The 24167-nt window shown below is 37.5% G+C and overlaps 2 protein-coding genes across 2 annotated transcripts in view; one reads left to right on the top strand and one right to left on the bottom strand.

The window, feature by feature from the left end:
- Window positions 1-24167, bottom strand: part of LOC124159796 (cytoplasmic polyadenylation element-binding protein 1) — a 90192-nt gene that overhangs the window by 48823 nt on the left and 17202 nt on the right. The window contains exons 6-7 of the mRNA XM_046535715.1: window positions 20897-21062; window positions 4260-4442 (exon numbers count right to left, since the gene is read on the bottom strand). Coding sequence (XP_046391671.1) covers window positions 4260-4442; window positions 20897-21062 — 349 coding nt within the window. The remainder of the gene's footprint in view (window positions 1-4259; window positions 4443-20896; window positions 21063-24167) is intronic.
- Window positions 11955-13968, top strand: LOC124159806 (jerky protein homolog-like). The gene is made up of 2 exons (XM_046535724.1): window positions 11955-12014; window positions 12149-13968. Exon 2 carries the CDS (start codon window positions 12162-12164, stop codon window positions 13881-13883), a length of 1722 nt encoding a protein of 573 aa, XP_046391680.1. The 5' UTR covers window positions 11955-12014; window positions 12149-12161; the 3' UTR covers window positions 13884-13968.

Genomic DNA, 24167 nt, shown 5'->3' with positions numbered 1-24167 from the left:
AATATCTTCTGAAAGAAGAAGAGCAGCAAAGAAATGTCAACCATATGAAACATCCTGCATTAAAAATATCTCACAAACCTTGGCAACCATGCCAAGCAAGGTATTCCTCGGGCAGCAGTGCTGATGAGGGCAAAAGTAGCAATGCTGGATGGAGACCCAAGTACTGAAAAAGCCACCACCTAACAAGAAGTTTAGGCCCTATGCTTGTGACGAAGGTCACATTGTGGTCAAGTGCCCAAGAAAAATGGAGGCAGATGAAAAGTGGATATAGGTCACCGCATAAAAGAGAGCATGTGGCACTGTGTATGGGGAGGAATGTGCTCAAGAACGACAGTGTGTGGACACTTGATTCCACACCATCAGACCATATGACACCTCAGAGAGACCTCTTTCTAGGCTTTCAAAATTATAGTGGCATTGAAGGTTGGCAATGAAGCACCCTTTAAAGTAGCAGGCATAGGTAAAGCATGATTGAGTTTACCCGACAACATTAATTTGGGTAATTGATGAGTGGCATTTGTTTAGATGTTAACATGTTTTTGTACAGCTTTTATTGCCACAGGTGTCTCTGGTGAGAGTGATCTGTTGCACTTTTTTTTTACCTCGCCTCTTCTGGTTTTATGGGGTTGTATTGCCATATGACTATGCCGCAACAGTATTCTTAACCCATTTACGGCTAAAGTTGCAAAAACGAAACATTATTCAGAAGGCAAAAAAATGTTTCAATTGAATTTAATTCATATAGAAGTTACTTTTTTCGATTAAAGTAAGTTTAAACTGATTTTTAGTGAGGCTATAATGACATTTCATAAGTATTTTGATATTTATAAAAATACTCAAAATGTGTCAATTTTCAAGTCATCTGTTAAGCAAAATAAATAATTTTTCCTAAAAGTAACTATTCCCTTTATTAAGTTTTTTATTCGTCCATGTGGACGTAGAAATTTCAATTAATATATATTAAAGCTTATATTTTGTCAGGGAGTCAACATTATGCGAAAATCAGTTCGGGAAAATAATGTTGCGCTTTTGCAACTTTGGCCGAATCCAGTATCTATAGGCAGTTATGCAACCCGCATTACCACATATTTCCGTCTCGTAGAAACATGCCATTTTTACTGTCAGATATAATCCTACGCCTTTGTATGGCACATATTTGACAGATATCATCATATTTGATAATTAAAATTCTTAGATATTATGTTTCCAATGAGATGCTACATTATTTAACCTAAATCCAATATAAAATAGAGATGCATTACGGTTTGAAAGAAATGAGTCAAAGTGAACATTTTTACAGAAGATAATGTATTTTCCAGTTTTTAATTGACATTTTTAATCACAACAGATTGAATTGCAACAAATAATGACTATTTATGAATTACATGAAAGCATTTCGGGAGCAATGGAACACAAAACTTTGTACATTCATTCCGAATTAGTCCTTCCTTACTTCACGATTCAGCAATATCACCGACTTCCACAACAAGATATTGGTCGAAAGAAGAAGATAAGGCGTGGATTTGGTTCGGAAATGATTGAGCCAAAACATATTTAGATTAAAAAAAAATAATCTACACTTTTCAGACAATTCCTCTCCGGACAAAAATGACAGATTTGTAAATTATGACCTCAATTTGACGACTTGAATTAAAAATTATTACGATTCGGAATATTTGCGCATCAATTTTCAAATAATGAGCAAATGGTACCTTACTTTGGTCACTACAGTGCATAAATGTTCTTTAAAAGCAAGCCTTTTAGATTTCGGTTTTAACTTTGGTGCTTATGTTATTCAGACAGTTTTAGGGTTCAACCAGTCGATAGGAAATTACTTCTATCGAAAGTATTATTCTGGAATTTCTCAAGGTTATCCCTGAACCCTCGAATCATCGTATGTTTTTCGATAACTTCTTTTCATCTTGCAGACTATTTATTGTTTTGAAAGAAAAAGGATTATTTGCCACTGGAGCCATCCGTGAAAATATGACGGAGGAGTGCCAGATAGAATATAGTAAAACCGTCGACGTAAAACCGAGAGGAATATGAAAACAATCATTTGATAAAGGACAAGCTGAAAGTCTTAGTATTGATCGATGGAATGATAACTAGAGTGTCAATGTAGACAGCAATACAAGTTTTGCACTTCCATTGGGCACAGGGAAAAGTTTCAGCAGAAAAAAGAAAATACTATTCCACAGCCTCGTGTTAATGGGGAGTATAGTAAATACATGGGAGGTGTGGACTTACTTGATATTGCAAATGCAAATTACCGCACTAGAATTCAGGGGAAAAAAGGTCCTAGCTTATCAAATTACTGGACAGCATTTGCACTGACGCCAGGAAATTGTACAGGTTATGCAACGGAAGTAACTGTCACTGGTAGACTTCAAATCGTATCTAGCAGGGACACATCTAAAAAGAGAAGTGAATCAGTCTGTAGATGACGTACCCCTGTACAATTCGCATCCACAAACATAGAAAAAGGTAGGCCATGTAATTCATCGCTGATTCGTGAAGTATATAAGGATAAATTTGGCCATAGAGTTAAAAAAATTCAGTAGTTACCGAAACGACAGTGTAAAAGCCAAACCATGTACGAAAGTGAAAAATTTTCTGTTCCATTGCACCCAAAATGCTGAGTATTTCATAAATAGCCATTGATTGTTGTAATTCAATCTGCAATCATAAAATTAAAGTCAATGAAAAAATGTGAAATACATGCTCTTCTGAGAAAATTTTCGCATTGACTTGTTTCTTTCAAACCGTAAAGCATGTCTATTTTATAGTGGATTTAGGTAAAATAACAATAACATGTCATTGGAACCATAATATTTAAGGATTTTATTTATCTAATATGACGATATTTTTCATATACGTGGCATAAAAAGGCATAGGATTATATTCGACAGTAAAAACGGCATATTCCTACGAGACTGCAATATATTGTAAGCGCCTTCCTAATTTCTTCCTTTCACCTTATCTCAATGACTTATAATGCGCTAGCTGGGTTGTTTGTGTTATATAGTAAAAGTAAGTAACAAAGAACGACATTCGAGTTCCTTTTCTACGCTCTGCTCTTGGTGTAATTAACTGATAAGGAAGAAATAAGTTAATAATTGCAACAGTGGGAAACGAGGAATTCATGATCACATAAGGATATTTAGGCAAATGTATGCATAGTATCTTTTAGATGTGTGTTATCCCTTTGAGTTGTCAAGAGGTGTGCCAACCCAACAGGATGTCCAACCAGAGAAGTTGTATGACATAACGTAGCAAACAGTAATGATAAAACAACACAAATGACACATCAAACGCAGTGGAAAGTAGCACCAGGGGCTTTGAAAGCATGAGAAGCACCTATGTACAAACTTTGGTTGCAATCCACGTAGCCGTATGGAAACGTGTAGCAGACAGACATTCTCTTTTATGTACGAGGGCTGTTTTTTTAAGTAAGGGCTGTTTTTTTAAGTAAGGGTCGTTTTGCCGTACACTGTAGTGGTTTGCATGCTGTCCATAACATGTGCGTGCACCGCCTCCTAGCATTCCTTGCAAACAACCACGTGTCAGTTGCAGTTATGTATCTAACCTTAACGCTTTACAGTGGGTCTTTAAAATGTATAAGATTATTGAATCGCCTGCCACGTGAGAGATAGTGTGTGGTCAGTGATAAGATTTTTGACTGCAAGAACCTGTTGGCTGCAGACATTCACCGTCAGCTTTGTGAAGTGCATGCTGCTAATGCAATGAGCGAAGGTGAAGTGCAGAAATGGGTCAGAGAATTGAAAGATAGCCACAAAAATGTTCACGATGACGATCAGGACGGCCATCTTTGATCACAAACATTGTCGCGCTGCAAAATCATGGCAACAGTGTTCTGGGACAGGCACAGAGTTTTGCTAGAGGACTTTATGACACGAGGAATGATGATCAACTCAGAAGCCTACAGTGCAACCCTGGCCAAACTCGTACGCGCCATTCAAAGCAAAAGACAAAAGATCTCACCTGAACTCCTGGTTGTCAGGGCAGGTGGCAAACTTCTTTAAAGAGGGGTTTCAAAACTTAGTTTTAAGTCATGATAAGTGCCTAAACAAACAAGGTGACCATGGGGAAATATAAAGAAAAGTATGAAAATACTAAAAATTAAAGAATTTTGAAAAAAATAATTTTAGTGGTATTTTATACTACAAAACGGCCCTCACTTAAAAAACAGCCTTGTTATATAGATGAAGGAAAGATAGTCAGGTAGAATTACCTACCTGACGAGAATCCCAGAAACAATCTGGACTTGAGCCTCGTGCTTCTTCGATTAACCTAGAACTTGAAATTTGCATTTGCTGCCGATGCCTTGGAACACCAGGCGGAGTCCCAAGAATATGCTGACTAGCCAGTGCTCCTATGCCAGAGTGGTCATAATGGTCGAATGAGCTCGAAAGACAATTCTGAAATGAAATAAATGAATTTTTTTCCAAAAAGCCTCCACTCCCATACTATACTGCAGGTTTGATTGATTTATATCAACACAACAATAACCAACATAATTTTTGAAAGTCATCACATTGGAAACGTGGAAGAATAAAAATTCAAAATACATATAAATTTCTTCTCTTTACGAAAGGGTTTTCAGATATTTAATGATTCAATTAAAAATATGAGCATGTCATTCTTATGCTACCAAGTCCATTGAGTTATTATGTACCCAGTTCTTTATCTTTTTTTCCATTTCTGGTAACTGTATTTCCAATGAAAAAAATATGTAATTTCAATTTATTTCTGACACACACCAATTGCTGCCAAAGGTATATGTTACCTAATAGGTAATTACCAAGTTGAGAACATAGCCTGAAATGCCTTTTTTCCTTTAACTCACTGTATCAATAACATGATGTTTAGGAGAATTTATTTTGAAATTAAGGGGGTGCCCTAGCGTTTGAATTTCCCAATTTAACGGCTCTCGAAGCCCTCTAGCCGCAGTGCCAGAACATGGAGACCGAAGCAGAATCGCCACGAGGGAGAGTAAGGGGAGGGGATCAGAAATCACCTTGCAAGCATTTTGTACTTTGAAAAATGCAATGGAAAACATGAAATTATATATGAACAATTATAAATTAACAAAAGTATTTAAATCAAAAGAAAACATAAAGAATAAATTCACCAGCTCTACAACTAGTTTTCATTTGCATTAAAGGGAAAAGTTGACCCCGTGATCATCACTGAATTGGCATCGATGCTATGGTGTGCAAGGCTGTGTGGTTCAGAAGCCCTTGAAGGTCCACTTTAAATTTTTTTCTTCTACTGATGTCCCCTCTGGGTATGAAGATTTTTTCGTCTAGCCCTTTCATAACTAGGATAAAGCTGGTAGCCACAGATCTTGGCAGTCTTAAGAATAATTTTGGATAGAAATTTTGTTAAATTGCAATCAACAATCGGCAAAAGAGCTTCTTCTGGCATCAGTTAATTTTGAGTTGTAGGTACTTTCCTCCATTTCTGTAATGTCCGTTTCCCTAGGGTGGGGGTGGTCGTGGTCATTTCCGCGATTATCTTCGCTGCCGCATCGTTCCCTTGTGAGCGCAGTGTCACAGATGTGGCTAGCGATAGCTCAGATGCTGTTGCTTTCTCAAATCAGTCACTTTTCTGCTCTTATTGTTAGACCTATCACTAGACCTCTTAAAGTCTTTCTTAGGCCTTTCTTTGCTACTTTACCCAGAAAAACCAGGAATTAGATAGCAATAGTGATACAAAATCGCCTTGGAGGAAAGTAAAGCCAATACGAATACGTTAAACAATAATAGGCAACAACCTGTGCAAGGAGTCTCAAGGAGATTACTATGCATGTCAGCTGGGTATATCCTTCTCTAACCAACATCGACGTTTTTTTTCAAACCTGTAGCTGATTCTCTTGCATTCGTCCCATTTCTGGAAATTCGTACTGAAAAAGTATTTGTTCATGACATTCTGCATTATTTCCTTCGTCCTCACTTCCTGCTCCCAGTTCAACTTATTGAGAAGATAGATTATTTCATTAGATTTTCATCCAAGATGAAAATCGAATGAAATATACACAGAAAAAAATCATCCCCCTTGACCGGGATTCGAACCCCGATCCCCCTATTTCCGGTCAAGTGCTTTAGCCAATTAAGCTACCGAGGCGTCATTCTTTCCCGTGGATATTTTTGGAAACTACCGGAGTGGCTAGTCCCGGTATACTTAAAACATGAAAATCGAAATTAGAATATAATTCCCTGCATTATATAACATACGAAATCAGTGAGATATTTATCTTGGAAAACATAGGAAACTTTTTATCGTTGCGAGATATCCTCCAGTAGTGGTAGTTCATCCTAAATGCTGAAATCTCACGCTCTAGGGAATATAAACCTAGGTTCTTCGCTTCCGTAGCACAAGCACTGAGATCCCTTGGCAGTCACTAGTAAAAGCTGACTAATTTGCTCGGTAAAATCGTTAAAGGAATGTTTTTCAATCAATTGGGAAGAAGCATTTGTGGAAATCCCCGTGAGAGCCACCTCGTAGAAATCACCCGTATCAAAGCGAAGCGATCATCAAAATGGCAAAAACCCTTCGTATAACGAGGCAATAAAGCAATAAGTAAAATTTCTACAAACGGACAGCTATGCTTTGAGTTGCAAACTTTTTAAAAGCTAGATAAAAATCGTAAGACTGGGGTAGGGTTTATGGTCACAGAAGGGATTAACGCGGTAGGCAGGGTAGTGCCCACTGCCACTCATGAGCCCTTTCTTATGTTTGAGCTAATGGGAGCTATGAGAGACCTAGGAGAATGTGGTTAGCAAAATGCGGGTGCATTGCGGTAAGATATGGGCTCTCCAAGAATAAGAAGCTATTTCCTTGCAGCCACGTGCTTTCCAAGAAATGCTTTGACTTGCCAGCGCAATCGTTGAGTCCGTAACATATATCTCATGAATAAAATCGTAATTTTCACATTAAAAAAATCAAAAAAATAACACTTACATAGAATTTACAATGTATGCAAGTGTAGAAAACTGTAATGTCGTCTCATCTTCAGTGAAATATCCTCAACTATAACTAAGGTTGAACAAATTTCCACATCTTATCACCGCATCGAGTGGTTAGACACTCAGGCACATAACTTGATAGGAGAGGTGGGGTGGCAGGTTGGTGCAAGATATCTCTTTTGAGAATTAAAGTTGAAAATTTTTTTTTTAATGCGGTGTAAAACCTTATGCATAGCAATGTGAAAAACATGATGTTTTCCTCTAACCATGTTATCAATAGGTGAAAAATAAAACATTTAAATCGCTTAATAGAAAATAATACAAACTATCAATAGAAAAGAAATTTTCAATACTACGGAGTCTAAACATATTCATTCTTTTTATGGCATCATTAAAAATAACTCATTTTAAAACAAAACGCAACTGCACACATATACTTCTGACAATTTTCTCAAAAGATAGGAAAAATTTGTTTTGATCATTTTATGTTAATTTGGCAGAAGTCTGTTTGTTGCACGTCTTCCTTTTCCAACGCTTCTATTCTTTTCCACCGCGTCGTTTCCCATGGGGCTGGCTAGACTCTTCCATCACACCACAAAAAAATGCAAAAAGAAAGAACAACGATGCGACCTCAAAATCAAGCAGCTAAGAAAACGTGTGACCGGGCGGCTGGCGGTGTTGCTGTTGAGGGTAGGGCCTGTGTGCTGTGGAAGGGAGGGCCAGGAGGGGAGGCAAAGGAGTGAACTCGCGGAATGTGACTCACGGAAGAAGGAAAGGCGTTCAGGATGACTCGAAAAGACTTCGCGTTATCGAATAACTGGCTGCAAGGTCTCACAATTTCCCAAATTATAGCTTTGATTTACGAGGTGTCGCATGTATGTAGCCTCTGCTTATAGTTAAAGGATTATATTATGCTTTGGTCGGTAGAATTTTCTTTACGTGATTTTGCACCGTGGTGATGGTCACTGAAAAAAATCTAAATTCGTGAAATTAAGCGACAAATATCTCCTATAGGAAACCTGGGGCGGAATTCTGTACACCGTACCGACGATTGTCGGTGTCGGTAAGCCGGTCCTACCGATAAGTCTCGGTACGAGCGATTCAGGTGACACGTTTTACCGACGATTGTCGTTATCCCACCGACAGTTGTCGGTAAACCCGTCGGTACATACCGACGATTTCAAAACGCTCGGTAGGACCTACCGACAAATTTTTAGCAACATGGCGGACTTTTGTTTACACTTTTCGGCCTAAGCTGACGATTTTAAATCATAATCTACGACGCTAGATCCATGGAAGTGCTCTAATTGTATGTTATTTATAATAAAAATGATTGATTAAACACTTGAAACGTAAAATTTACATAGTGGGAGCAGTATTTAACTTTGCCAATGTTAAACGTATATTACATTATGCGTTCCAATAGCGTAAGGTATTTTACATTATAAATATTCCGTAATTTTAAGTATGTAACGTATTGCTTTGCTTTTAAATTACTCACAACAAGACACGATAGGTATCTATTGTTGATTCGTAAAGTTTGGATCCGAAAATAATTTATATTTTCAATAAAAACGAATGCCTATTGATGCACTTTCAATGAAATATATACGTGGACATTTCGTTCACTTTTATATTAACTTCAATACCCTATGTGAGCGTCTGAGAATGGGGTTTATAATGAAAATAACTCTCCTACATTCGTAAGTACTCTTGAGAGCATCAGACAGCAACGACGAAATAGAAAAAGCATATTGCTACTATATTTTAGAAGAATATAAATGGCATCACTTAACTCCTCTCACTCTTTGACGTCGTTACCGGTGCACAAAACTTCCCGTAAAATTAGTGCTGAATTTACTTCACCATACTAACCAAACACCGTACGGGACTTCAAGATAGATTTTCATTATTACTATAAGAGCACTGAGTAGGTACGTACCGTGTATTTCATCGGTAGAAAGGGGCAAATAAAAAGAATGATTGCACGAAACAAGGAAACATTTAATGAATTATTCATCATAAAACTACAAAAATTTAATTTCAACACGAGAAAACCTTCATACTTCCAACGGTATATCACAAATTAACACTGATCAAGCATATTTAGTCAAAGTCATATCAACGCAAAGTTTCAAATAACACACAAATGGTATCAAAATGCAAAAGTTAACACTTCCAAATAGATAGCGTAAAGTATGTCACTCAAGTTCACAATCACAACACTTGACGCGATGATACCTTCCGTGACATCCGCGGAATCTCGGTGTTTTTCTCAACGAATGTATTTTAAATAGCCCAAAATGTGAATTCAAGCGACAAAAATGTTTTCTAATTAAATAATTACCCTTGTGGAAGTATCGGACTTACGGCGAACAATGAGGCAAACGATGTAAACAAGCCGTGGCTCAAGATGAAGGTACATTGTTACAATACTAATAAAAATAATTTCGTCACTGCTAATCCCAAGAATACAATTATAATAAGCGTAGGTGAACAATTATGTAGCAGACAAAGTCCTCTTCAAGACAATTATACTTGAAAATTCCAATACATTGAGCACCTAATGTTGTTCTATCAACGACCGTTGAATCCTTGAATATAAAAGCTTTTTTACTTGGGCTAGAAAAAATCCGATGGTAAATACAGCAAAATCTCGGAATACAAGCCACATCGCACCAACGGGAGTAAGAAATTGTGTTCGCAGAGTGATTAAACATCGTAAATATTTCACAAAGCAGTGATCAACTCTTTTTAACTTCTTCGCGGGCTGACGAATAACAGATGGCATTTTCGGAGCCTCATTTGTTTAATGTTGTTCTATCAACGACCGTTGAATCCTTGAATATAAAGGCTTTTTTACTTGGGCTAGAAAAAATCCGATGGTAAATACAGCAAAATCTCGGAATACAAGCCACATCGCACCAACGGGAGTAAGAAATTGTGTTCGCAGAGTGATTAAACATCGTAAATATTTCACAAAGCAGTGATCAACTCTTTTTAACTTCTTCGCGGGCTGACGAATAACAGATGGCGTTTTCGGAGCCTCATTTGTTTAATGCAAACAAAGGAGAAATATGATTGGTCGAGGCACCTAGCCTCGCGTGCGGGTGCCACTTTCGTACCGACAAAAGCATTACGTCACGAATTTGTCGGTTGCACCGACAATCTGTCGGTAGCGGGGTTTTGTGAATCACATTTCTATCGGTGCGACCGACGATCGTCGGTATCCGTGTACAGAATTCTGCCCCAGGTAAAAATCTTATGTGAGACTAGTACCAGACAATGCTTCGCATTTTAAGGCATACTTTTAGTTTTTGCCTTTTCACTCGTCCATTTAGAATTAGTGACTTATTTGCCCACTCCAGCATTCCTTCCCACCTTTCAGTGTTTTATCACTCAGCACAGCATTCACTCCATTATATTTTCTGTCACCAACTTCATCAGTGTGAACAGACTTCTTTCAGAACTATATCATCACAAGGTCATATTCTCTCAAACACGTTTCTTTCTCATTCACCGAGGAGGGAATTTTATGGAAATTCAACCTCTGCCCCTTAATTTAAAGGCTTATGGGAAGCTGCAATCAAATCTTAAAAGCATAACTTATATGAGATGTGTAAGAACCAAGTCTTGGGTTTTGGGGGATTTTATTTGTTATTTTGTAAAATAGAGGAAATTATAAATGTACGACCTCTTACCCCTCTGCCCACTGACTTTTTGGAGGTTGATTGTTTAACTACTGGCCATTCTTTGATTGGCCACCCCTAAGTAGCATTGCCCGAAAAAGTTATTGAAGTTGACATTTCTCTCTTAACTCATTGAGCACATCATTCTATATTTTTGGCGATGTTGATCCAGGGAATACTTGAACAGTTTGCAGCAACATGCCAAGTGGTTCAAAGGTTCACCAAATACTTATCTCAGGGACTTACTCCTTATTCAAAAAAAAAAAAAAAAAACAAATTTCTCTCCTACAAAATGGAAAATGGGCCATGCAGTCAAGCTGATCCTGGCCTGGACTGTTTTTGGCCAACTAACTTGGCACTTAATTAAATTAGTGCACTTGCCAAGTTTGTGGTATAGGATATTTTCATTCATTTTGGAAACGAGATTTTGTAATCAAAACAACTTCATCAAACTTTGGTCTTGTATTTGTGTCAATTAGGCCAATTCACTGGTGAGTGGAATGTCTGGTGGTTCCCCATTTAGTTTTCTTTCCATTGCTTCAGTGTGTATTGGATTGTTTTCACTTTTTTGCATTTTGCACAGGTTGCCACTACTAGTGATGACAGGGTGAGAGAAGTAGAGAGAAGTTGAGAGTGAGTCATCAACAGAACAATTGGCCAGACAACTCTCTCCTGCCAACATGTCGTAGACAGTTCATCCCTCAACGTAGGAAGGATCCTGCTGGTAGAGAATGAGTTGAACACCTGTGTCTCTTTCCTTCTTTTATTGCTCTCCCAAGCATACAATTTCACTCCCCAGCATCTGGGCTCGCAAGGTCTGTCCTGTCAATTACCTTTATCTCCACGCATTTAATAGTCCTGAGTTGGGAGCGAACAACTGTTAATTTAGAATATTAAAGTGCTAAAGAAGGATGATGAACCAAGAGACAGTGCCCAGAACTGATGCTGAGAACAGATCTCTTTAGGGTGATGTTTTTGCTGATTAGATTATCTATTGGATGAAATTGATTATTACGTAGATCAGCTTAACATTCAAGCAAAAATTTCTCACGCTGATGAAAATTTAGCTAATATACTGTAAGTTGGGGCAAGTTCGGACACGCGGGGCGAGTCCGGACGATCGCGCCGGCTGATGCTTACATTGTATTTCCTTCCGACTTTCGCTTTGTAATACACTGTAATCATGGCTTTAAGACAAAGAAAGGTACAATGTATCATATTACCTATAAAAGCGATGGATCTGTCGCTTTTGGTCGCAGTTCATCCGATTAGTTTGCAGTGCAACATTAGAGTGAAAAATCTTACCGGCGAAAAGAAACATCTCTCCTCTTTGGTAAGTACTTCTGAATGTAATAATACTCAATTCCTCCAAAAGCTGTGCTATTTCTCATTAAGTGTGAAAAATTTCGTGTAAATATTTCGAATACTCTATTTATTAGAGCGCGTTATTTGATTTCATGCACCTAGCTCCGAGGGCAGAATGGTGAGAAATTACGCAAGGGTCGTTGGAGGCCGGCGCTCACACGGACACGACAACCAACAAATTGAGAAGGCTGTGAAATCTGGAAGAATGAGTCTTCGGGGGGCCTGCAAGGAGTTTGGAGTGCCAAAATCCACAGTTCACGACATATTGAAGGATAAACACCCAAAGAAATCTGGAGGACAAACGGTTTTATCCGCCAAGGAAGAGGACCAGCTAGCGCAAGGGATTCTCAAATGTGCCGAGTGGGGCATTCCCTTGCGAGCAATAGACTTAAGGTTAGTCGTTCGGGAATACCTGAACAGGATGGGACGAAAAGAAAAAGTTTTTAAAGACAACTTTCCGGGAATGGAATGGGTTTGTGGTTTCTTGTCAAGACGGCGGGAACTCACCGTGCGTTTGGGAGAGAACATTAAGAGAGTCCGCGCAGCAGTGACAAGGGAAGTTCTGGAAAAATACTTTAATAATTTAGAGGTGGTTTTAAATGGTGTTCCTCCGGAAAATATTGTCAACTACGATGAGACTAATTTCAGTGACGATCCTGGAAAGTCCCGGGTGATTGTTAAGAGGGGGGAGAAACATCCGTCAGTGATTAAGGACACCAGCAAAACGAGTGTTTCTGTAATGATCGCCGCATCAGCGAGCGGGGAACTTTTACCCCCATACACGGTATATAAAGCCGTTCACTTGTATCCTACCTGGGTAGAAGGCGGCATTGAGGGATCGAGGTTCAATAGGAATATTAGTGGATGGTTTGACATCACAACCTTCGAAGACTGGTTCACCACGACGTGCGTGCCATTCTTCAAAAACAGGCAGGGGCCGAAAGTTATGATTGGGGACAATCTATCGAGTCACCTCTCGGTGGAAGTAATTAGGAAGTGTGAAGAAATGGGAATAGACTTTGTCATGCTTCCACCTAATTCGACCCATTTATGCCAGCCCCTCGATGTAGCTTTTTTTAGACCTCTCAAAATTGCATGGCGAAAATGTTTAGACCAGTGGAAGCGCAAAAATCGTGGCGTTCTTCCGAAAAGTGAGTTCCCCAGGTTATTAAAGTCTGCCTTTGAGTCCATGGGATCTTCATTGTCTCCCAATATTTGTGCAGGGTTTAGAGCCACGGGAATTTTTCCATTCGACAAAAGTCGAGTCATTAGTAAGGTCCCCTCTTTAAATCCAAAGGAAAATTCTGACGCAGCCTCCGATGCTTGGTCCAACGCATTTCTGGAGATGTTAGCATCATCCCGCGCAGAAACACCAGAGGGTAGAAAATCGCGGGGGAAGAAACTAAATGTTGAAGCAGGAAAAAGTGTGAGTGCTGAAATTAAAAATGAATCTGTTTGTGATGATGTGGTTGACATTTCCTCAGAGAAAAATCTGTCTGTTGATGAGGTTTTGGCATCGCATGTCAACAATGAAGTCGATTTTGAAATTCCCGGCTCTCTCACAGAAAATTCGTTCGTGTTATTAAAATTTGGGACCAATAAACGAGATAGGCTGTTTGTAGGGAAAGTGATTGAAGTCTGCTCCAACAAAAAAATCCGTGTGCAGTGCCTTCGAAAAAAAAATACAGCGAAGGAAACTTATTTCAGGTTTCCAGATGTTGCTGACGAGTGCATAGTGGGAAAATCGCAAATTGTTCGTCAGCTTGCTCCGCCAAGGGACTTGCGAAGGGGCCGCTTCGTTTTTAGTTCTTTAATTGATGTTAATGATGTCGATTAATATGTCAAATTTTGTATCTGATTGTCATTAAAAATTCATTATTAAAACTGGTGAAAAATTGATATTATTGTAAATTTTTTCATTTCCGTTTTCATCAACAACCATTTCGAGGCCTCGGAATTTAACCTGAGCTATTCGGTCCAATTGAGAGTTTAACCTAAAGAAATTTCTTGTTTCAATGATACTTATTTCATACCAAAGAGTTAAATTAAAACTCCGTCTGTATTTAATGTATAAAATTGACACGAAATGCCACCATATGTTAGTGCACATCTATCAATGCAACGCTCGCGAGATATGCGATTCGCTTTTCAATTTCAACAAATTTGCTGATAGTAAAATAAAAATAAAAGCTCATAGTTGCTGTTTAACATCACCAAGATAAGTAGAAAGTAATATTTTTAATAAATTAACATGTTTTAAGAAAAATATTTCGTTCACAACAACATTAACGCTAACAACTCGCATGCGTCCGAACTCGCCCCAAAACGTGAGGCTTGTTCGAATGGTGTTATTGATCATTTTTCGAAGTTAAATCTAAGACAATATCTTATGATTCATTTGCTTAGTATTTTCAAAGGATTAAGGATTTTAAATTTCGATTTTCACGCATTTTGACAAGTTTTTCGATGCGTAAATCGCATTTATATGTAAAAAAAGAGTCCGAACTCGCCCCAACTTACGGTACCGTATATCTCCGAATATAGTCCCCCCTTTTTTTCCAAAAATGGCCGCGGAAAAGTAAGGGGGGGGGACTATAATCGAGTGTAATCCAATTTAGCATACTAAAGGTGACCATAAAGTAATAAATAACGGCATAATGGCTAATGTTCTCGTAGTCTTTCTATTTGAGTATATTTATGAGGATTATAATCGGAGATATTAGTAAATACTGCCACGTTTTACCGGAAATTAAGACAATTTTTACCACAAATGTTGTACAGATACGATTATTCCGATTCAAATAGCATATCGAATATGCGTTTTCACGGAATCCATCGGGTAGCCGCTAATTTTTCTTGGAAAAGTATTGTTATAATAATTCAATCGACACTGATCACTTAATGACGCAAAACAGTAAAAAATTAAAATGAAAACTAAACACACACTATCATTACATTAATCGAACACTAGAATTGAATCAATAGTATATGTACCCATCGCTCATTTAATAACTACACGATTTAAATACCGTATATCTCCGAATATAGTCCCCCCCCCCCAATTTTAAGACCTCAGTTTTGGGAAAAATTTTAAAATGCAAAGGAAGGCAATTTTTCTGTGGTTAGCAAGTTAAGATTCTAGAGTCGATAAAAAATATTATTTTCTGTGAAGATTAAGAACAAATGTTTCATATTTTCTATCACAACAAAATAACGATACCTAAAACATGTTGTGATCCATTGCATGTAACAGTAATTTATAGTTCCTTAACCAGATGTAATGAAGAAATGAGAAAAATTTTAAGTATCCAAGGCTATTGTATTTTTTAAACATTCTCAAATTATTAATATTTTTGATTTCCAAATGACTACAGACAATGTCAATACATAAGCTTTAACTTAAATCCCATAAACAGTATTGCATTTGGCCCTGAAACTTCCTTAGATCCAGTGTAACACACCCATCAAGTCATCACAAATCCAAGTGACCTGAAGAATTTAGGAAATCTAAATAAAATTGTGTTAAATAAATTATAAACATTATAAAAATATTGCCATAAAATGCCTGCTAAGCAAAATAATTAAACTACAGGACTTACAAATATCAAAGTAATAAAATTAAGAAATAAACTTTCCAACAAACATTAAAACTGAAAAAAATATTATATCAATTTTCAATGCCTCGTCGCGAATCATTGCTTAAGTTACACAAAGAGCTTCTGCTCTGCATTTGCGCACAAATTCGACGATATTTTCCTCTAATTCTTTGAATCTGCCGCATCGAGACCCCCGAAATGACTTCCGCGATGTATTAGCGCTTTGCAGGCGTTGTGAATACTATGATTTACGGCGTATTCTGCAACGGCTATTTTTAAATTGGCATCGAAACTCCGTCGTTGATGGCCTCTAATCTGCCGCAGGATTGATCCTCATCTTTCTACTTGATCCATCACCTCACTGTTGAACGTAAAATTATTTTTAATAAAGAAAATATCGCGGAAATAATTGCGAAACGTTATGTGACGTAATTTATCGATCCTACTTACCCTGGCGAATTGAATATATTCCTCAATAAATTTATCACACTTTCGATGCTGAGTCGCTGGATTTCGATCAAATGCAGTAATGCCGGCGCTTCTGGTTTAAAGTCGTCGATTATTGCGCCTTTTCAGAAACAAATGCATCACCTATTGCGCATTCTTGTCCTGCGAAGGCGGTAAAGGCAGTGGTTGTAAACACGAACCGCACGGGCACATGGACGCGTATAGTAGCTACGGACGCAATGAAATGCTAAATCGTCACGAAAAGTTCACTTTATCTGTTTATTTTTCGCAATTATTTAAATCGTGTAACTATTAAATGAGCGACGGGTACATATACTATTGATTCAATTCTAGTGTTCGATTGATGTCATGATAGTGTGTTTAGTTTTCATTTTAATTATTTACTGTTTTGCGTCATTAAGTGATCAGTATCGATTGAATTATTCTAACAATACTTTTCCAAGAAAAATTAACGGCTACCCGATGGATTCCGTGAAAACGCATATTCGATATGCTATTTGAATCGGAAGAATCGTATCTTTACAACATTTGTGGTAAAAATTGTATTAATTTCCGGTAAAACGTGACAGTATTTACTCATATCTCCGATTATAATCCTCATAAATATACTCAAATAGAAAGACTACGAGAACATTAGCCATTATGCCGTTATTTATAACTTTATGGTCACCTTTAGTATGCTAAACTGGATTACACTCTATTATAGTCCCCCCCCCCTTACTTTTCCGCGGCCATTTTTGGAAAAAAAGGGGGGACTATATTCGGAGATATACGGTAATTGCGAAAAATACACAGATAAAGTGAACCTTTCGTGACGATTTAGCATTTCATTGCGTCCGTAGCTACTATACGTCCATGTGCCCGTGCGGTTCGTGTTTACAACCACTGCCTCTACCGCCTTCGCAGGACAAGAATGCGCGATAGGTGATGCATTTGTTTCTGAAAAGGCGCAATAATCGACGACTTTAAACCAGAAGCGCCGGCATTACTGCATTTGATCGAAATACAGCGACTCAGCATCGAAAGTGTAATCAATTTATTGAGGAATATCTTCAATTCGTCAGGGTAAATAGGATCGATAAATTACGTCGCATAATGTTTCGCAATTATTTCAGCGATATTTTCTTTATTAAAAATAATTTTACGTTCAACAGTGAGGTGATGGATCAAGTAGAAAGATGAGGATCAATCCTGCCGCAGATTAGAGGCCTTCAAAGACGGAGTTTCGATGCCAATTTAAAAATAGCCGTTGCAGAATACGCCGTAAATCATAGTATTTACAGCGCTAGCAAAGCGCTAATACATCGCGGAAGTCATTTCGGGGGTCTCGATGCGGCAGATTCAAAGAATTAGAGGAAAATATCGTCGAATTTGTGCGCTAATGCAGAGCAGAAGCTCTTTGTGTAACTTATGCAATGATTCGCGACGAGGCATTGAAAATTGATATAATTTTTTTTCAGTTTTAATTAGTGATGGGTCGATTCCAAAATTTTATCGATTCCGATCCCGATTCCGATTCTGACATTTCGATTCCGATTCTACCGATACCGATTCCATCGATTCTGACGAAATAGGCTCCAAGAAAAAGACCACTTATAAATACAAGGGAGAGCCCAGAGTAAAGTCATATTCACAGTTATAATTAAGATTAAATACTGCTTATATGAATCGTGTAATATTTGGCCCTTACAAATTCTCAAGCAGAAAAACCAACATGCTCATGCTCAGCCAGCAGGTTTTGATGTCTCCATGTCACAGTATTACTGCCTGCAGAAAATTGCCTTTTGCTACATAATTGTGTGACTGGGAAAGTACTTTCCTCCCTAAATATGCAAGATTTCGGAAACTTGAAGTATATCATTGATCTTTGTGGATCTTGAAACCTCATGGAACTCAAGTTGCCTAAGCAAATGAACTGAAGAACTTAGCTTTAGTTTTGTAGAGCCAAAAATACCTAACTTCTCACGTCGTTTAATCAGCCTTAAAACTCTTGCTTTTTTAAGTTCAAGAAAGAAACTAAACGCTACAAATGAATATCACATTGGACGGACGCAGTATTAAAAAAGGCTAAAAGATGCCTTGTGATGTGAAAACTCTGCCTTCTGCACGACTCACCTTTGCGAAGGTGGAGAGGGAAAAAGGGTATCGGCTGTTGCCTTTCGAGGAAACAGTTCATTTTCCTCTCTCTTAAGCATGCCGAATTAATCTCTTCACTTTACTTCAATACCCGAGCCATATTTCTTACGCGTGGGTGGGTCCAATCCTTAGTATTTTCACTCGAGTAATGCGTTAAATGGTCAAGTCGATCTATATATAACCCTTTTTAACACCCTCATTTTAGTTTTTTAAGTCAATGAAGACAATTTTCCGTGCTTTGAATGACGATTTTCAAGACTTAAGTTTAAAAAAACTTGAAAAATCGGCCTCAGTTACCGAGTTCCACGGCGTGTAGCTCAGCCTTGACGCGCGATTAAAAAATCGCTCTTTTTTCCTTCTTCTCAAAAGTGTTTTTCCAAGATTTCTGCTTAGTACTTTTTAGAAATCCCTACTATATATTGTGGTTCAAATTTTCCGAGTTAAATTTTTCGCAAACGAAAGATAGTTTCTACTTTATGTCAAATTTCAAGTGAAAAACGGGTCGACCATTTGGCGTTGTAAAACCAGACAGATGAAAGCCAAAATCTTCAAAAGTCATTAGAAGTATAGAAAAAGCACCAAGTGTAAGGAATATTGCGTTTTTTATTCCATTAAAATCATACCAACGCAACACCACCTGGATAAATTTAAAAATTTTCGAGGATTAACGAGATCGCGCGTGGTTTTGAAAAGTTGGTCTTGTTTGGGCCACTATATCATCACTAAAGCGTCGTATTTAGGTAAAATGGCATATAAGTGTATATCTGGTAATGATTTATGATTATTTACGCTAAGTTTCAAGCCTCTATTCCCAATAAGGTGATTTTGGACTTGATTCCAGCTTTTTCCGATTTCGGACCGGTGCACCGCGGTGTGCGCCGGGTCGAAAGACGATCGGCCGCCGCGGCTGGCGTACAGGTATTCGGCGCCCACGTCGACAACTGTAGAGTGTACAGCAAGCTAAAACTACCAAGCCAAGACATTGGAATGACTTATCGGCTTTAAAAACTGTATTATTACATGAGTTTCATGATAGCACTTCCTGTCGGCAGATTGCTGGACCTACTAGCCTCGAAAGCCGTGTAACCGTAACTTACTCGACTCGACATTTGCAATGCTACTCGAAATGCTCGAGTCGAGTACCAACTACTTAAGCGCATAAAAGTACCAACTACTCGACTCTACTCGAACTTTCGAGTACTCGCAAATCCCTAGAAGATAATGTTTTTTGTTGTTACGATAACGCGGCGCGAAAATTCAAATGACTGCTGGAAACGCGGTCATATTTAAATTTGTGGTTCGAAGTACTACTGGAATCGGAATCGATTTTTCACATTGACAAGTACTCATTTTCGATTCCGATTCTTGGCTGAGAATCGAGGAATCGAACCGACCCATCACTAGTTTTAATGTTTGTTGGAAAAAGTTTATTTCTTAATTTTATTACTTTGATATTTGTAAGTCCTGTAGTTTAATTGTTTTGCTTAGCAGGCATTTGATAGCAATATTTTTATAATATTTATAATTTATTTAACACAATTTTATTTAGATTTCCTAAATTCTTCAGGTCACTTGGATTTGTGATGACTTGATGGGTGTGTTACACTGGATCTAAGGAAGTTTCAGGGCCAAATGCAATACTTTTTATGGGCTTTAAGTTAAAGCTTATATATTGACATTGTCTGTAGTCATTTGGAAATCAAAAATATTAATAATTTGTGAAGGTTTAAAAAATACAATAGCCTTGGATACTTAAAAAAATTTCTCATTTCTTCATTACATCTGGTTAAGGAACTATAAATTACTGATACATGCAATGGATCACAACATGTTTTAGGTATAGTTATTTTGTTGTGAATGGAAAATATGTGAACAGATTTGTTCTTAATCTTCACAGAAAATAATAGTTTTTATCGAATCTAGAATCTTAACTTGCTAACCACAGAAAAATTGCCTTCCTTTACATTTTAAAATTTTTCCCAAAACTGAGGTCTCAAAATTGGGGGGGGGGACTATATTCGGAGATATACGGTAGGTGCTTCATTAAGAACCAGAACTGATAATCACAGCAAAGAACAACCAGTGCCAGAAAAGAAAAAAAATAGGAACTGATCCATCCCCTGAGATTAATAAGTTCCAAAATGTCATCTTTTTGTGACATTGGTTCCAATCTGGTTCAAGCTCAATAAAAAGGATAAAAATTAGGGCTTGGATGGAAAACCTTCGCAACACCTTCAAACTACTAAAAACTGGAAATAATATTGATTAAAAACATAATATTGCCAAATTACAGGGGCATGAAACTTGGTAGGTAGAAGTTGCAAGATAATTCTGTAGTGTTTATGCAGTGATAAGACACCAATGACATTTTTTGATGAGAGAGTACATCAGTGGAATGTTGAATAGCAACAATTCCTCATGTTTAACTACTTTAAAGGGGCAAGGCAATAGGGTGGATGAGTACTCCATTTGGAGGATGATTCCTTATGGCTGTTCACTCAAGTGCAGCAGAGGACCTTTTAAAATGACCGAATAATATTCCTTCTTACCAAGATTCAAACATCCTTCACAAAAAATAATGTCAAATGATTTATGGTGGAACACTTAATACACAATATAATGCCTCTAATAATATTATAAAATAAGTTACCACTATTTCACCGACACTTCCTCCATCTCCACCACTGATTCCAACTCCATCCCCACTGCATATTCCACTAAAGCTTGTATCAGAGTCTGTGGGGGAAGTTGACCGAGAACAACTGCCATATCTATTCATCAGCAATACTTGCTCCAATGTGGGGCTGTCACATTCACTACAAATGCAAAAAAAGAAAAAGCACCTAAAAGCACTATACTCACAGAACTATTATGTACCACATTTTATAACCATAATTCACTCCTAGAAAGACAATTTGGCATTGAGCTATGACTAAACAGTAGACTCACCAAGTTATGATGATGAAGGGACAAAAAGTTCTTAAATTTGAAAACCAAAGCAGGCTTCCAACTCAAACTAAATTCACAGTTTTCTCCAGGTTTCTACATGCCGTCGAATTCATGGTTTGTAGATAAACATCTTACGCAGAACTATTGATCGTGCAATCATCGGCCGCACGTTAACAAAAACTTAACAAACGCAACAGATGCCAAGAATGCAAACGCAGCAATGATATTGCTATCTGTCCTGACGTCACATTCACATATCACTTGCATAATTCAGCTCTGGCTAAAGGCTGCGAGTGGGAAAATGGTGACACCAGGGTGCCAGGGAAGTTAAGAAGTTTCTGAATTTTCGCCAGGATTAATGAACACACTCGTTACCCGTCTTATGGCTTTGGTACAGGCTTAAGGTCAATGTGTTATCATGGCACACGGACCAATAATTATGCTTAGAATATACCTGAGCAGATAAATTAGTAAACAGTGTCGTGACTAACCTTGAAATATGATCGACAAACTGATTTTTCTTTTGAGCTGTCAATTGTAGATTTAAAATCAAGTTTGAGAGATTTTTTTAAGGTCCTATGACGAAATTCACGACTTTTTCCAGGTTAATTCACGGTAGATAAAATTCACAGATTATTCATGGTTGGGTGGGAGCCCTGCCAAAGGCAAGATTATCCTTGCAGGTTGCAATAATTCGTCACCCTCATACTGTATGATAATATTCTATAATACCCTACACACCTTTCACCCCTAGTATTGTAGGAGAAATTAGGTCCAATTTAAACATACACAGTAGACTCAATATTAGGTAGTTCACAGGTCCAATGACATTAATATTAACAATCCTCGTTCCAACATTTCTTACCAGACACATCACAAAAAATATCACATTTTTTAAGCAATAGTCACCAAATACTTTGTAGATTTACATGATTTTAATTTTACATGGCCATTTATTTCATTACAAGAATAAATTTAGAATAATTCAAGATCCTACATTTAATATGCGATCAAGTAATGCACTGGTATATGTCATGAAGTGAATGGGGAAATCACATGCTGAATCATTCTTTTTCCAAATTGCCGTTATTGAAAAATTTCATTCTGAAGGATATCTGCTCTGTTGCAAAGGTACTAATAATGCCTGCTTAGTTTAGTGACATCTATGAACAACACTTTTGATGTACAAGAAATATGAAAGGTGCCAGATCTGGTATCTTCCTATGAATCACTGAAACCATACCATTCTTTTATGATGCCACTGTATATCTTAAGCATTTATAAATCTTATCTCTTTTATCTTAGCCCTGTATAAGCTATCCATGCAAGCAAACCAAATATCCAATTCAGTATTGACAAAATGTACATCTTTATTGGCATTTCATTTTTCAATGATTTTCTTTTTCTACTCAAAAGAAAATGAGGAAAACATAAAATTTTAATAAAATAATAAAAGACTATTTCTCATGCAGCTGCATCTTACTCTTTGTCAAGCAAGCTTTCGCAGCCATTGCAGGTCGCATCATTAGGCGATGAATAAAAATACATAGGATGTTGATTTTCATTAATATACTCGTCAACTCTCCTCAATCCTCTGGAGTGGTAGGGTAAAGGGTGAGCCTGACATCAGAGGAACTCTCAGTCTTGACCCAGATGGGTCAAAAAGAACCAAACTGTTCACAGAAATGAACCCGTTCGAAAATGAACACTTCTCTAAATTCACCGTTCATGTCTGCATTGCACACGTGAGGCACATTCAGCCTAACAGGTATACTCGTCAAGAGATATTTGAACTGCAGCTTAGTGTAGAAAGTGCATTGTGGTTACGTTGCAGACCATCCAAGGCCGTCGAGGTGCACCGTAGACGATCTGGCCCCTCCAATTCTTTTTCTACCATTCCCCTCTATCCACGAAAACGAACAGTTTAACTGCTGAACGGTTGCCCTAATATTTTGAAGGGGTTCTTTTCCTGAAGCCATTTCTTTCCCCAGGGCATCCATTTTTTGGAGGCCGTTCATTTCCTCAGGCCATTCATTTTGGATATCACTTTCATTTTGATTTCTTGTTCATTTGAACATTTTTGTTGGAAGAACAGGATGCGATGGTACAGGTTTGCGGTCAATTCATGGATCTGTTATCTGTTCGTAATTTTTGCTATGGTTGAAAGCTAGAAACATTCGGCAAAAACTTTTTTTGATTAGTCATATGAATGCAAAAAATGTTTCAGAAAATTAAAAAGTTAAACAAATTGATGAATTATGTTATATCCACTATTTACTTTGTTATTAAATCATTCATGATGATATTGACCTTTTAACTGGTTTAATCCATATTTTACTCTGCATTGCTTTCAGAGGTCTGAGCTGATGATTTTGGGAAACACTAATTTGGCTCAAAATTTCCTCAGGTTACTTGTTTGTAGCGTAATTAGACATCGAAGGGGAAGGACTTTGTACTCTTCTAGAGAAAGTCTATGGAGGCATATATCCATCATTATCAAAGGAATGAAAAAAATAAATTATTCACGGCAATTTTATTTGATGACATTAGGTTTATCACCTTGCAACATTTTATGTATTACATTGTGATCACTTAGCTTAATTGCATATAAATACACCTAAGGGCATTAACTCTTTTTTTTCCATGTTTAAATCTTAAATATGTTACAGAATTCCATGGCTGCAACCTATTTCACTTTTTTTTACATGCTAACTAAAGTACAAATTTGGCAATGAAGCATTATTTCTCACCCTCTAATACAAGCTATTATTGCCCGTTGATAGCAACGCTAGTGTGGATAGATACCTGACACAGGCCGTAACGAGGAGAAAAAATTGATATCTCACTGATGAGTCTAAAAGAGAGATTCACAAACAAATACTCAACATATTGATAAAGAACAGTTACCTGTATATGAACGTTTAAGTTGTTCATAAGAGGAGCATTTAAAAACTTTTCTGGCACTAAATACA

This window comes from Ischnura elegans, chromosome 1 (genome assembly GCF_921293095.1).
Source record: "Ischnura elegans chromosome 1, ioIscEleg1.1, whole genome shotgun sequence".
Classification (NCBI taxonomy): domain Eukaryota; kingdom Metazoa; phylum Arthropoda; class Insecta; order Odonata; family Coenagrionidae; genus Ischnura; species Ischnura elegans.
This window is presented reverse-complemented; position numbering and strand designations above follow the sequence as displayed.